We start from the raw sequence: 14,933 nt of genomic DNA, 5'->3' as shown, positions 1-14,933 counted from the left end.
GTCCCTATTTTTGAGCACTGGTATGCACAATTATTAGCAAGCATGTAGACTGTTTACAACACTGACAAGAGCACACAAATGTAAAGTTATGAGTTGCATCAAAATTACAGCCAAATTACGTGCCCACCCTTCACGAGAATCGCCGTCCCAATTTTTCGACTGCCACTACCTGGACGTTAAAAGTGAAACGAAATCGAGAGCGTCGAGAGAAATTTCGTCATCAGGCTAATAATAATAAAAAAAAAACGGCACCAGCGTTTTTGTTTACCCTACGGGGTGCGAACCTCAAAACAGCGATGCACTCTAAATGACCTGCGCAGGCATACAAGCGGAGTTCTCCGTGGGTTTCATGCGCCGCTCATGGTTTGCGCATCGCCAAAGTAAAAGAACGCGCACCGATCGAGGCACTTGATCGTGACACGACGCCGTTCTATATCCGCGTGGCGACAGACTCGTTGTCGACACTCAACTCCTTACAAGTGCAACGAGTGAGGAACGTCTTCGAACACAAAGTAAAACAACAAACGCAAAAGTAAAGGTTCCAGGCAGGCGAATGTACCGCAGCGCGGGCCTCGCATTGCTGAAGACGGGGTTTCGTTCGGCATACGGCGAATCGGGGTTCTTAGTATGCAGAGGCCGTTCCAACACGTTGGTGGACGGTGTTCGCACGCTCGCACCGGCTGCTTTCGACGGCACCGCGCCCAGCTGCTCGCAGCCAGGAGTCGGGGTGCTTCGAAAAACGGGAGCACGCCACCGCCCAAGGCCAACGCGGCGTCTTGTTTAGCGGCGTGTCAAGTTTCGCTTCGTCTTATCGTGCCCGCCAATTTTTCTCACTCCTTTCCTCTTTCGATCGAGATCGAAAGGGTGATCGGGGATCTGCATCTTTTTTTCCGCTCTCCTCCGCAACCGTGAAGCGTACGCGACCGAATCGCCGCGGAAAACCCACAGAAGCGAAGCGCGATCTGGTACTAGGCAAATGGAAAGCGAAAGCACAGGCTTACTTTTCGTTGGCCATGGTCGAACCAGGACCAAAGGTAGCGAGACGAGCATTAAACTTTGGCAAAATCGTCTCCAAGCACGTCGAAGCGCCGCACCGAACCCGCCATCTTGCACTCGCTACAGGAGCGCGGAATCATGGGACAAGCTGCGCTTGTGTGTGTTTGCATTTGTGTTTGCTTTCCGAGTTTTGCTTGTGCTTGTACGTAGTGGGCCAGGCTCTGTGGTGCTGATCGTCGCACGGAATCACCCTGTGCGCTCCACTTCTAGCTTGTGTGACACTTCGACGCCTTCTAAGCAAATTATGATTCTTGTGCGTGTGGTTAAGAGTTGTGCGAGTTCCCGATATCGTGGCGACTGAGCGTTCCCGACGCTCACAACTTGCTCGTAGTGTCCGAGAGCGCTTGCTCGAGTGTTGCGTGGTTTTACAACGCAGCTGGGTCAGCTGAGCTGCAGCCATGAGCCAAAGCTCGGCATCTCTGAGCAAATCGAGTGAGTAAAATGCCCGAGAATTGGAGAAGGAAAACAAAAAAAAGCATGTTGGTCGCATTTCACTACCACGACATCTCAAGTCGTGCGATGAGCAAGCACAGTCCTAAGTGTAGCGGTGCTAACTTGTGCTTGAAAAAAAAAAAAAAAAGCTCGCTGGTTTTGTAAGGCGTGGCGTCTTAATTGCATTCTGGAGCATTGGTGTGGGGCTGGGTTCCCTAATCTAAGAGCATATTTATTCTTCACTCGCACGCTTAGCCGCCCGAGTGTCGATCTCTTGTGTGTGGCCATGATCTATGAGCTTCGGTAACCTGAGCTGTGGCGAAAAGTAAAACACCTGTGCGTACGACTTAATTGTTACGAATGGTCCAGCTTCCTATACGATACGTAGACGGTAGTGCGGCTGCCTTTGATAGTTCTACCCGCTAAATAGTAGGCACACTTTGGTTTTGCTTTTTACGCCCGGAAACGTAGCGCATTGTGTTCGGACACATCGCAAAATCGAGCAGGATGTTATGGAATGAAAAAAAAAAAAAAAAACGTACTTTGAAACGCCGTGCGCCGTTTCGTGCATTTTTAATCTCTCAAGTGGGCTTAATTGTTGTGTGTCAAGATGTTTGTACATTCTTGAAATTTGTTGCTGGTCGTGGTACCACGTACTGCTCTTAAAAAGCAGCTTTTGGTCAAAACATACGTCGAACTGCGAAAAGCTTCAACTAAATTTAGGTAGTGCTTATTAAGTGAGTACTTGAAAGCTGATAGAACCAAGGAACTGATTTTGTAGTGAAAACCTTTAAGTACACTTTCTCTGTGTTGTCAATGTTAAATAATAAACAACTTTCACTTGAATTTATAGAGTGCACCTTTCTAACCCACTGTAAGAGGGTAAATTACGGCAAAGAGGGCTAATTAAGAGGGCTAATTACGGTAACGTGGCAGTTTCATTGATTGCCACGAATCCATTAAATATTCTGTCATGCTCACTCAAAATTAATTTGTAGAACTTAACTACGGCTCAACAGATTAGCTGGTTCATTTTTTTCAGTGTGTATGCACTGCTCTATGTAGCTTGATTTATACATTATAAATGGGATTTGTAACCTGTTTTTACTATTTGTGCATGTTTTCTCACTTCTAATTATACTGAATTGAAACTGAAATTATAGTAAAAAAAGATCCACGCATCTCCACGATGTGAATCATGACGAGTGGGCAAAGCTCTGGTTATGGTACCGGTGAGAAGCTGTACATTACCCGAGCATCGCCCCGTATAATCTGAATTAAGCAACATAAAGTGCATGCGAAAATGTAAATGTACTTCACCTTCCAGTCGTTTTAGTCAGTTCAAAAAGACGTAGAAAATTGCTGGACTGGAGGATAAGCCTCGAAAGTGAATCCAAGAACCTGCCATCTTACCAGTGGCAAGAATACCATTTTAATATGGGTAACTTGTTTAGAACACGTAGTGCTTGACGCGTGCCTTTGTGTTGCAGGTTTCCTTGAGAAACCTCAACATGATAGGCACTTAGAAGTGTGGCAGCTTGGGCTAGTTGGTATGGCATGACGATAGTTATAGCGCGAGAACAAAACGACGACACAGAGACTTTCGTGTCCTTCTTGTCTCTGTGTCGTCGTTTTGTTCTCGTGCTATAACTATCGTCATGCTAGGCACATTTTAGTAGAGATCAACTCATCAGTACTTTTCTCGATTGGTTATTTTTACTGGGAACAACAATCTCTTACCTTACAGTTAGCCTATGTTTATGTTGATGTCTATTATAAAACATTCTTTTTGTGTCTCACATACGTTTTGACCATAGCATTGATTCTATACTGTAGTCACAACGGGGGAGAAGGCTAAGTCTTAAGAAGCTTCGTCCCTAAAAGAACGCTGGTAGACAAATCTACCAGTGTACCAGACGAACTGGTAGACAGACAAGTCACATATCCGAGGGTTGTGATGCGATCACGATGCAGGATCCAGTGACAAGGCAACAGCAAGCGTGGAAGAGCCTAATCGCGTGGAGTGGCTGGAGAGGCTGGACCGTGTTCACCTTCACCGCACCGACTTAAACCGGCTTGTCATGGATTATCTGGTCACCGAGGGCTTCAAGGAGGCTGCTGACAAGTTCAGGCTCGAAGCTGGTGTTGTACCGCCCGTGCCACTCGACACATTGGACGAACGCATCCGGATACGCGATTGTCTCCAAGAGGCAAGTCTCTCACTTTTACCTTATGGTGTGTGTCGTACTGCTGTGGTTGTGAGTTCATTTATTGCATCTATATTTCTTTGTATTGCCATTCATGAATCCTGTTTTATTTTTTTTTGTACCCTTTTCGTTAAACACTAGGTTTATGAAAATTGGGTACTTTGGGCCCTATAGTCGGGTACAGCTTAAGAAGTCGTCTGCACTGGTGTAGTGGTTATGGTGCTCGGCTGCTCACCAAAAGGTCGTGGGTTCAATCCCAGTTCTGGCAGTTGCATTTCATTGGAGGGGAAATGCTGGAGGCCCGTGTGCTGTGAAATATCAGTGCACGCTAAAACCGTTCAATTCACATGCACCAATTGGAACCGGTTCACGGCTGTGCACGCAAACTTCAGATTGTGCAGTGTGAGTTCAGCGGTGCAGGCACAACACGACACCCGAAATCAATGACGATGTGCCGACAAGGTGCAGGCCTTATTTCTGCTCGCTTAATTTACACCGTTTAGTGTTATGGCAAACCGCACATGCGAACTGTTTGAGGCGCAAACATCTTGGCAAAACACACCGCGTCAGTGGAGGCAGGTACGAGGCTCTACGCCTAAGTGCTGCGTCGTCTGCTCAGCTGCACGCGTGGCTGCACCAAGCCGGCACCATCAGCATTGGAGGTGCAGGAACACCGTGAACCAGTGCTGCACCTTTTGAAAGGAATGGCAGAGTTCAGAGGTCGTCAATGCTGCACCACTGAAACGAATGGCAAAGTGCAGCACCTCGTGAACTGGTTCACGTGGTGCAGGCGAATCGAATGGACCTAAAGAATACCTGATGGTCCAAGTTTCCTAGCCCTCCACTGCTACATCTCTCATAATCATATCATGTTTTTGGGAGGGCTAAACCCCATATAATATTAATGTTAACTCAAATTCAGAGCAGCCACGTCCAAGTGACTCAAGCGCAACAGTTGATCGCCTCCGTGACTTAAAAAATGGTCTCGCTCATTCACCCGGAAATGCTCTCCGAAGGCGGGCCCTCTGGCTATCGGTATCATGACGTCAGTTAGGATTGCGCGCCCATAGGTGCAGGTGCTCTTGTCTTTAAAGTAGTACTGAGACGAATTTAAAATATCTTCAGATTGTTGCTCCTAATAAAAGCATTCGAGTTGAGTACCCTAAAAAGAGTGTTTTAGTGCCTGGGAATGCATCGAATATATATTTAATACTGTTTCCTGAGAAAGAGCTCTTTGTTTTGATATCGAGGAAGCGGCTTCTCAGGGATACGTTATCGTAGTGTGACATCATGGGGAGACAACTTGTGACATACTATGCAGCGATAGCTTATTTCAACATTGGAGCAAAAGCTACGAAGGTGGGGCTTCCGCGTATTCGTGTTGCTCCGCAAGTCTACGGCAGTTTACTGCTGTTTTTGGTTTTGCTTGCTCACATCGTTAGCACGTTTAGAAGTACATACAGTAAAAAAAAAAAAAAAACTATGAGCGCGAAAAACATTTCAATTATTGAGTATCTTATATTTGTGTCCTATTATGAGTAAATGTTTCTTGGAGAACTAAACGGCGCGTTTACCGCTGTGCACTCTCATGAATGCCATATTTCCTTGGAAAATGGGTGGGCTGAAAGGGTGGCGCTGTAGAAGAAATGAAAAAAAAAAAAAGGAATACACTGTTGCCAGGTGAACAATAACTGTATTTTGCCAACAATTTCACGCGACTGCTTCAGCCTGATAATAAATAAAGAAGTACTTATTGCAGCAAGAAAAATGAGAGAATTATGTGCACACTTAAGCACTATTTTTTCGACGCAGCAGCAGACAAGTGCCTTGGTTCTATAGCATCCACAGTGCTGCAAAGAAAAGTTGTCGCGGAGTGTAGTAGCAGATATGACATCTACTCCTGACACACGTGAATAGCGATAAGTGAATTGTCGTCCAGCAACCTCGACAGTGATTTCTGCTATTTGGGCTGCACGCAGGACGCAAGATTTGCAGACTCGGTGAACTGTATCTCACTGAACGTTGTCTCCATTCGGTTTAATGTGTATGATGAACGTTACTTGACTCTCTTAGCATATGTTTGTCTTCAACACTCAACGATAGTCATTGTCAAATACGCTATTAGTGCACGACTAACATCCTATTGGTTAACACGATGACCACCAAAACAACTGTATTTGGTAGAAAAGATATAAATAAGACCCAGAAATTGTGATAAGTAACTGGAAAATGTTTCAAACAACTTCACAACAAAATAAGCCCAAATTTACATAGTGTAAGCAGAACTGGCTTTTTGGATATAACCATGCCATCTGCTGATGCATCGACAAGTTTTAGTTAGTCATCAGCGTTTCTTTATCTAGATCGGCAGCATCGCCTTGAAAAAGCAGCCATTCGCATTTAGTGCCACATTCAGTAGGGCGGGCGAGACAGAGGAAACGATATGCTCATTAAGTTAATTGAGTCCATTAAAGAGGCCTACTGCAATTGAATTCAAGGACCTCTGCGTGACATTGAAAATTTTTTTATAGGGTGTTTCTGCTCAGAGTGTGAGCCAGGAATGCATTTGGAAGGCAAAGAGAAGAAGGCCCTATTTTTCTCTGTGTAACCAACCCCTGCATGTGATGAGTACCCCAAGTACAAACTGTGCAAAATTGCCAGGGGGGTGGGGTTGAGGGGAATCTGTATACTGTTGTGAAGTCAATTTGCGCTGTAATATTCACACACTATAACTTGCACCCTGACTTTATTTTCAGATCTGTATATTTTGCGTGGGTTATTCGGGAGAAAATAGAGCTACTCGTGGCCAATTCAAATGAATATTGCGATTGCTGTGCATTGCTTATAATGCTGCACAAATTCAGGTGTGGTAGTGTCAAATCCGTTGGTTTCTGTAGATGTTTGCCGACAATCGTTGTACTAGCTAATTTATTTGGTTTACTAGAAGCGAACTCATTAAGGGTGTGTGTGTGGTATAGTGGTTTGGGTTCCAGTTCACAAACAGGTTCTCTTGTTCCCAGGGGGGCCTTGCTATTGCATATACTGCAGCATTATTAATAACCTACAGCTTTTGGCCCTTCACTAAGCATGTGGTTGTGTCTTTTGTCTGCTTTGAGGCCACTATTCCGGCGCGCCCACATCAGTTATTGTAATAAACTGAAACCTCAATATAACAAACCCGGATATAACGAAATATTGGTTATAACGAAGTAAATGAAACATAGTCTTGCAGTGGATATAGTGCTAGGAATTAACATTTGTAACAAATTTTTGGATATAGCGAACTTGTTTACGTGTAAGATGCAACTTTGTTATAGTACTGCAATGCCAAGGTATGTAGTTTGAAAGATGAGTGCTGCTTTTGATAATTAGCATTATTTGCAAATTGCAACGGCAAAAGGAGCACGAGTGGCGCTGCTTCCACTTGCCAACTGAAGTGAGAAATGCACGAACCAAGGCCTCAGGTGTGGCGGCCTTTTCAGAACGCCATTAGGTGTGATGTCGGTGCCATCACCCAAGAACATCACTACTGCACCTTTTCACGGTTATCCTTCCGTGCGTTACATACGTTGTCCTTGATGTTCGGCTTTGGTGTGTCTTGAAATTCGAGGCGCGTAGGGAGCAAAAACATGGCATTAATACTGAGTGGAAAGGCTGGTGAGAAATGAGAAGTTTCGTAGTCTAGCAGACCAAAGTTTTGAGATTTTTCTAAACTCGTTGTAATACCTTAAAGGGTAAGGTAAGTGTTGCACTGCTTGCTAAGCTTAAGGATGCGGGTTTGACTCCTTGTCATGGTGGCCTCGGTTCGGCGGGGCTGAAATGCCAGAACATGCATGTGCTTATATTTGATTGCACAATAATGAACACCACAATGTCGTAATTAGCCAAAAGATCTACAGTGTGCCTCATAATTGTATTTTGGTTTTGTCTTGTAAAACGCCTTTATCATAATCTGCAAGTGCACTTCCCTGTGCTGCCCATTCGCCTGGCTAGTGGCGGCACCTGTCGTGCTTCAAGTGGAGACGAAGTCTTAGTTCTACATTCCAGGGCTGGTTTATTATGCGTGCTAATATCAACAGAGCTGAGCATCTATATATTTTGTGCCATGGTGCAAGCAAACTGCACATAAGCATGCTGTTTGCGGCAGTGATTAGCCACCAGTGGTTGGTCAAATTGCATTGCTGAAAAGCCAGGCTTACAATTGTGAAAGTGGTTGGTCACGCATTTTTGCAAAAGTTAAAAACAGAGGTGTTAATTAAGACATAACACGAGGGAAGGAACCCACAGGACGAGCGTGACTAGCAACTGAAAGTTTTATTGCCTCAAGGCGATGTAAAAGAACAAGGGGCAGGAAAACATGGCACATGAAACTTGAAGCTTTTCGTCACGATAAAATTGGCAGAAGCTGTTGATTGAGAAGGTCTATTATTATATTGCGAGATTTTCCTGGTAGCTTTTCACAAAGGTGTAACACAGTTCGTTTGCTTGCTGTCACAGGGTCGTGTGCTGGAAGCAGTGGCCCTTCTCAATGGTCTTCGTCCCGAGCTGCTGGACAATGACCAATGCCTGCTGTTCCACCTTCGACAGCAGCACTTGATTGAACTCATACGCGAAGGGCGCACAGAGGAGGCGCTCGCCTATGCCCAAGACCACCTCAGTGAGTGCGGAGAAGAGAATCCTCAGGTGGGTCATGAACGAGGTGCTGTGTAATTTGTAAGTGAATAACTTCAAGATTTACATGTCCTACAAACTAAACGAGTGTACAGCAATGTGACCTTCAAAGGTGTACCTTGTGGTGACTTCGTTACTCACCGTAACGCAAGGGCACCGCAGGTTCAGGCTTAGCGAACCACAGGGTCACCGTCGCATGCTCACGTGTAGCGCACGGCTCCGCGCGCGCTCATTTAGCAAAGCATTTGGCGTGGCTTGGCAAGACAGTGTTCAATCTTAACAAAACACACAAACACTTTATGACCCTTGGCGGCACCCCAAACGCTGTACAACGTCCGGGGCGCAGAGAGCAAAGGCTTCAGCATGCTGACGTTCACCAAAAAGGAGAGACTGCAAGTACGACGCAGCTGACAGTGGCGAGCTTATACACCCTGGTCGGAAAAGATTTTTCGCCGCTATGCGGCGCACTCTCGCGATGGCCACTGAGCCTGGTCACGAGAGTTGGGTAAACCTTGTACACGTAGGCCACCGGCAAGTGTGGCTTGGCATAGTACGACTCTGTCAAGCACTAGACACCGTTGTTTGGCTTATCATATGAAACTGGAGCTAGCATAGAGGTAAACACGCTCGCCAAGGCAGGCTATAGTGCGACGATTCCCAAAGGGGACGCGGATGAAGAAAAACACGTGCTTACCGAGTGCCGCTCAAGGAAAGAGAGAGCCTTCTCGGTGCACACATGGCTCGGTCCCGCCAACTCTCGCAGGTGGCGTCGTAGAAAAAAAAATGGAGTGGCTACGTGGCGGAAATGCTCGCGAAATGCTCGTAGGCTTGCCGCAGATTCCCACATCCTCCTCTCATATACCTGTCTACAAAGGTAGCCGATCGTCGCCCATGCATGCAAAGACTTCATGCAATGGGCAGCAGCTAGCCTCAGCCTAGCCCTGCAACTGCTGCTAAAAAGTTAAAAAAAAAAAAACATTTGAAATATACAGTGGCTTCGTGGAAGGGGGTAACAAGTGTTCGTGATGCTCACGTTGGAGAGCATCCACGGTGGGAGGGGAAGCAACGTGTAAAGTTTTGGCTGGGTGAACAAGTGTATGCTGGAGTGCAAGGTGGGAGGACTGGTTGAGGCCCTCATGCGAGAAACGGGCTCACCTTGGGCTTGTTGCTGTCGGCAACAGGCCCACGAATCCGACGAACGCGGCCTCGGAGGTGGTTTGCATGGACCTCGCGGGGACCAGGTGGCCCTTCTGCTGGAATCGGGTTGCCATACCGAACTGGCTGCGAGGCATCGTGGCCTTGGTGGAGGGTTGTGCACAGTGTCTGTGGCAGCTGGCCTCGTGCAGGAACCCTGATGGAAAGGGCGGCAGAGCTTCACAGGGACGGCAAGGAGTTGGGCACAGCCTTGCTGATGACAGCGAATCTCCGAATGCCTCCAAGACTTCTAAGGTGGTATAGGGGTTGATGATGTCCTAAGTTGTCGCCACCACGCACGTAGACACATGCACACATTCCTACGATGAACGGGCCTCTCCAAATCCGCCACGCGAAGGAAGGCGCACAGCGTCCTTCGTTCCTCTCCCCCATGCAAAAGCACCAAATCATGACCCCTTCCACCAGCGAGGAAAAAATGAAAACATGCGAAGAAAAAAAAACCTCAAGTCAACATGAACACTAAAAACAAATCAATAGAAACTGGGGGGGGGGGGGGGGGTCGACTTTTTTTCAAGCACTGGCTGTAGAGAAGTTAGCTAACTGAGGCTACACAGTAAAACGAGGGCCTTTGGTTGTGGAAATAAGCCCGCCATCCGGTGCAAAATCACTAAGGTGCCGGCTTCCTCGGATTATACCAATTCGTGTTTTGGATGCGGTTCGCCGTGCCGGATGTGCACTGTTGCTTGCACAAAGTGCCACTGGGCGCTGGCGCAGGGTCGTCAAAGCTCAACGCAAAGGCTTTCAAGTCTGTGGTGGGGGCACGGCTGAGCTTTCCGGAAATGGGATCTTTGGAAGTATTCGGGTGGAGTTCAAGCTTTCTCCACTCAATATGGACAAAGCCACTTAGGAGCGAGCGAAGCTGGGAACCCCTTGTTTGCGTTGCTAAGAACCGGATTCCTTCTTGCGGTGGAACTGGTCTCTATTAACTTGGTATATTTTTTTAACTTGATGGCAATGTCCAGAAAAAAAAGTAGGATGATAGTGACGGTGCTCAGGAGTGGTAAAGGTGTCCAGTTTCCAGAACAGCCTAGCAGAAACTGGTGCACAGGGTAGCTTATTGAGCTCACGCATTTGTTCTCGTTCGTTTCACCAGTGTGCGCCATTATACGTAACTTATCAGCACGGCAGTTGACGCTAGCGTGCTTAGCTTAAAGAAAAATGGGTGGCAATGCGTAGCTAAAGAAGTCACAGTTTCACTGCAAAAGCATAGCAAACAATGCAATCGCAACAAATTGTAATATTATACTAATTGAGGCTGGTAGCTAACTTTTTTGGATCCAATCTCACACAACTCTTCAAAGCTCGAGTGCAAGAGAATATGGCCACTCCAGGAAGAGTAACACTTTTTGTACAGTCTCTTCGCAATGACACTGCAGCATGTCAAAGTGTATACAAGCTGCCAACTTATGGCTGCTGAGCTAGCGTGCGTACTAGGCCCTCGCGACCGCAACTTTATTAGCAAAGTTCACAGTTTCTGCTCGAGCAACCCCCCCGAACCGTCGCTCTAGACGTTTAGTCCTCGTTAATGATGGGCAGGGTGTTTGCTCTCTGCTTGGACAGCAGGCCACCAAGCTCTGCTTCGGCCATGTTCATCATACCGGCTCATACCGTGTGAGTGGGGTGGGGGGGGTACGTTATCAATTTGAACTTTAGTCCCATGTGACGAGAAGGGCAAAACTCGTCAAAAGTGTCTATATAATTAATAACTATTGCAATAATAAGGCGTCCAGTTACACAATTACACAATTTAGCTTAATGTGTGAAAAATGCAGCACTGAAGAAATTTTTCTTCCCAAGAGCTGGGTATTTGGGCTACATGTGCTTCGCATGTTGTCCTTGACTGCTCGAAACTTGCTCAAAAAGGCTGTTCTGGCTGATACAAGCTTGCTACAAAAGGCACTTTTGCCTGGTCCCAGGACTGCTCCCAAACCCAAGTACCCATATTGCACACCTGTGTAAACAATTTTGGAGCATAATAACGTTATATATTTCAGCATTAAGGCTCGCTGTTCACACACATTATTTCTGTGCTTGTGTCTCGGTTACCACTGACTCATAAATACTCATAAATGAATTTTGTTTGGTGCTGGAGCTCCATGTGCCTAATTGCCACAAAAGTGAAATAGTGCCTGATTTGCGATAAAAATTCCGAAAGTGAATATATTGGGTTTGGACTGTTCAGTGTGGTGCAATGTTCTAATAATTATAGCTCCCACCCACTAACTCAAACTCCACCTAATTTGAACAATTTTATAGTCCCCTTCAAGTTCGAATTATTGAGTTTTAACTTTTATAATATTTAAGCATTTCAACATAGTAAAGGACTTATGCTCAACATAGCACTTGAGCTCAACATAGTTGGCTGACAACACGGTGCAAAGCGTGTTGAATATGTGCACATGTAATGTTAAAAGCAGAGTAAGCCTTGTAATTGCACAGCATTATTGAGAGCACCTGTTTCATAATATACTAGCATATTAAGCATGTTATAATGAAATGTCGCTGCTTGCAGTGACTCTTTTAAAATGATACATGCAGCTAGGGTGAGACTAGTACTAGATATTTCGAAGGTACTTTGAAGATCATTTACTCGGCATATACAAAAAGTATGTACAACATACTGTGTTCAGAGTAGCGCAAAATACATGGAAAAAGTGTTTCCTTACATTGAAGATGCTTCCAAAATATGAGTAGTGTGAGGCAGTGCAGCCCTGTCTAGTTTGTGTACCACTTTCAGTGTAAACAGCATCGCAGCCTGTTTACGAGGAACAGAACTGTGCCTGTATTGGCCAAGAGGGTTGGTCTTATGTTGCCTTGCTAAGGGATCGTATTTTTTTTCCAAGTATTTGTATTACTATGTGCAAGGTACCCCGCGATGTATTTAAGTGTCAGGAAAAATACTGCCTTATTTGAGAAGTTTCTAGATACCAAAGTACTCTGGAAACAATTAAGGGGACCTTGAAACGGTTTTGGCGATTTCGTACAAACACATTGGGTCGTTATATCAAGTCTTAAGGGTTATCTAAAGACTAATTTGAGCTCTCTGCGCAAACTGTGTAATTTATTACAATGCTTTAATTTAAAGCTGCCAATCGCTGCAGATCAGCACAGATCATTGCGACTCGGCCAAACGTGTTTTCAACCGTTCATTCACAGAGTGACTTGCTCTGGCAACTTCATGAGGCCAGAGCATGTCAGCAGCCACATCACTGTGGTTGCTGGCTGTAGAATGCGCGGAAGTAAGATCAGCTGGGAGGGTGGCGGCACTTGTCGGAGTAGATATGAACCACTCGGCAGTCTTCATCTCTGTTGCCAGACGGCATACGTGCTGCTGGGCACACTGTGTGATGACCTGCGAGACTTGTGCAACCTATCGCTGTGCCATCTCGAAGGTCTAGATTGGTAAAAGCTCAAATCGTCGAGCGTGCTCATGAGAGCTCTGTGATCGCCAGCGTGTTTGTGAGTTGAGTAGGCCATGTTGAGGTGAGAAGGATGGTATCATTGTCCATAGCGGTCTTGGTGCACGGCATTTCACACTAAATTTGTGGTGTGAAAAGTTTGATGATGCTCTAGCCTCAACGCTGACAAAACTTCAAAAAACCGTTTCAGGGTTCCTTCTAAGGTAGAGTAACGTGAGTGCAGTAGTCAAGATATGTACAGATACCCCAAAAGTAAAACAGAGTGCACAAGATGTGGCCAGCGTGGGGAAACTGCATGCCAGCGGGCTTTACCAGAAGATGCGCTGCAGGTACCAAGAGTGCGTCAGCATATCTGGCTGAGCCGTCCTGATATTTGCCCGAATTTTTTTGGGGAAGTGAACGGTTTCAGAATGTTGCGACGCGAGCACTGGAGGAGAAGCACACAGGACAAATGCTTGTCCACCTCCAGTGCTCGCGGCGGGATGTGCTGGAAGCCTTGAACGTGTCATTCCATACAGACCTGCCCAAAAAACCACAGTGCCAATCTCAGTTCACTTTTTGTCGACAGGTGATATCAGAACTGGAACGAACGCTAGCCCTACTGGCATTTGAGGAACCGCAATCGAGCCCGTTCGGCGACCTACTCCACCCGTCACAGCGCCAGAAGGTGGCCAGCGAGGTGAATGCCGCCCTGCTGGAGGACCAGAGCACCACACGGCCGCAGCTGTCCGTGATGCTGCGCCTGCTGCTCTGGGCACAGGAGCAGCTGGAGCAGCTACCACCGGGGGCACCGCGATTGCGCTTCCCGAGAGTCACGCAACTGGCTGACCCGTTCCCCCAACAGTAGCAGTACCGACAAGGACACGTTGCTCGAAACTCACCGTTCCTTGCACCATTCGCCGCAACAAAGGAACACGCATGCGAGGACACGAAGCTGCCCTTGAATCGCCATTATTCTGAACCGGTGCTGAAGAAGCACGTTACCGCTGCCGCAAGACGACCGGCACGATTGCGTAACGCACTTCAGCTGCACAAAGTTTTGGCTACGCCTGAAGCAGTGGTCCTCGTTTGAGAGGCTTATCTGCTATTCCCGGTGGATCGGAGAATTTGGTAGGCTTCACTCTGTTTCTTTTGGACATAATAAATGATTCCACTCTGTTTCTTTTGGACATAATAAATGATTCCACTCTTGCTCTAGAAGCTTGCATCAATGTCGTGAAACATTGAATGTGTGTGCTACCAGAGTTGGTGGCTCGCAGATCGGCGTGCAAGTAAAATAAGGGAGTCGTGAAACTTTACAATGCATTTCTGCATTCGTTGCATTGTTAAAGACTGGCCTTTGTGGTGAGCACTATGACTAATATAGCGAGCTTCAGTTGAAAGAAGTTCTGGAAGTCTGTAAATCTCTGATTAGAAAGAAACCTGAGCTTGATGCAGATAACAGTTTCCAAATTCGAATAAAAATGCAGAAAGGGAATTCTCTTTTTAGGCAAATGCATTACTGATATCAATTCCAGCAACTGTTGGAAGCAGGATTTCCAGTTGAAACCTCAAGTTTTTTTGTAAAATGTGCCAAAAATCAGTTCGGCAAAAGACCAGTCTAAAATTGCATTGCCTAGTATCGAAAAGTTGTTAACTCTGCAAAGGTAGATGATCAGCTAACTTGTCTGGTTGCTTAGTACTCAACACAGAGGTGAGAATTTTGCTGAAAGGTGCAAAGAATTGAACTTCTGAAAAATGCACCGAGACGGGACATCGCAAAACTTGGAAAGATGTTGCAATTACTTAGCTTCATTCTGTCAAAGCGAAATATACTCTCGCGAAACTCATAACTAAATAAGATGAAAACAGTGCTCTTAATGGCACGTACTCAAAGAATATTCAATAATCAAGACACTCATGCTCTTCAGGAGGTCTATTGAAGCAACATGAC

At 46.1% G+C, this 14,933-nt stretch overlaps 2 protein-coding genes across 2 annotated transcripts in view; one reads left to right on the top strand and one right to left on the bottom strand.

Annotated features, from left to right (window-relative positions):
• LOC142786489 (rho GTPase-activating protein 39-like) overlaps positions 1–1,144 on the bottom strand; it is a 60,846-nt gene extending 59,702 nt beyond the window's left edge. The window contains exon 1 of the mRNA XM_075884200.1: positions 1,002–1,144. Within this exon, the coding sequence (XP_075740315.1) occupies positions 1,002–1,015 (14 nt within the window). The 5' untranslated portion in view covers positions 1,016–1,144. The remainder of the gene's footprint in view (positions 1–1,001) is intronic.
• Positions 1,145–1,170: 26 nt separating this feature from the next.
• On the top strand, positions 1,171–14,200 carry LOC142786490 (glucose-induced degradation protein 8 homolog). Its single transcript, XM_075884201.1, has 4 exons — positions 1,171–1,488; positions 3,463–3,698; positions 8,193–8,378; positions 13,569–14,200. Exons 1-4 carry the CDS (start codon positions 1,455–1,457, stop codon positions 13,845–13,847), a joined length of 735 nt encoding a protein of 244 aa, XP_075740316.1. The 5' UTR covers positions 1,171–1,454; the 3' UTR covers positions 13,848–14,200.
• Positions 14,201–14,933: the final 733 nt, after the last annotated feature.

The sequence above is a fragment of the Rhipicephalus microplus genome, unplaced genomic scaffold, assembly GCF_043290135.1.
Source record: "Rhipicephalus microplus isolate Deutch F79 unplaced genomic scaffold, USDA_Rmic scaffold_24, whole genome shotgun sequence".
NCBI lineage: Eukaryota > Metazoa > Arthropoda > Arachnida > Ixodida > Ixodidae > Rhipicephalus > Rhipicephalus microplus.
This window is presented reverse-complemented; position numbering and strand designations above follow the sequence as displayed.

Bases quoted from the DNA above. Each gene is read 5' to 3' on its own strand.
- LOC142786490 (XM_075884201.1), top strand. From the start codon at position 1,455: ATGAGCCAAAGCTCGGCATCTCTGAGCAAATCGA. The intron at 1,489-3,462 runs GTGAGTAAAATG...ATCACGATGCAG, and splicing joins GGCATCTCTGAGCAAATCGA to GATCCAGTGACAAGGCAACA. The intron at 8,379-13,568 runs GTGGGTCATGAA...TTTTGTCGACAG, and splicing joins GCGGAGAAGAGAATCCTCAG to GTGATATCAGAACTGGAACG.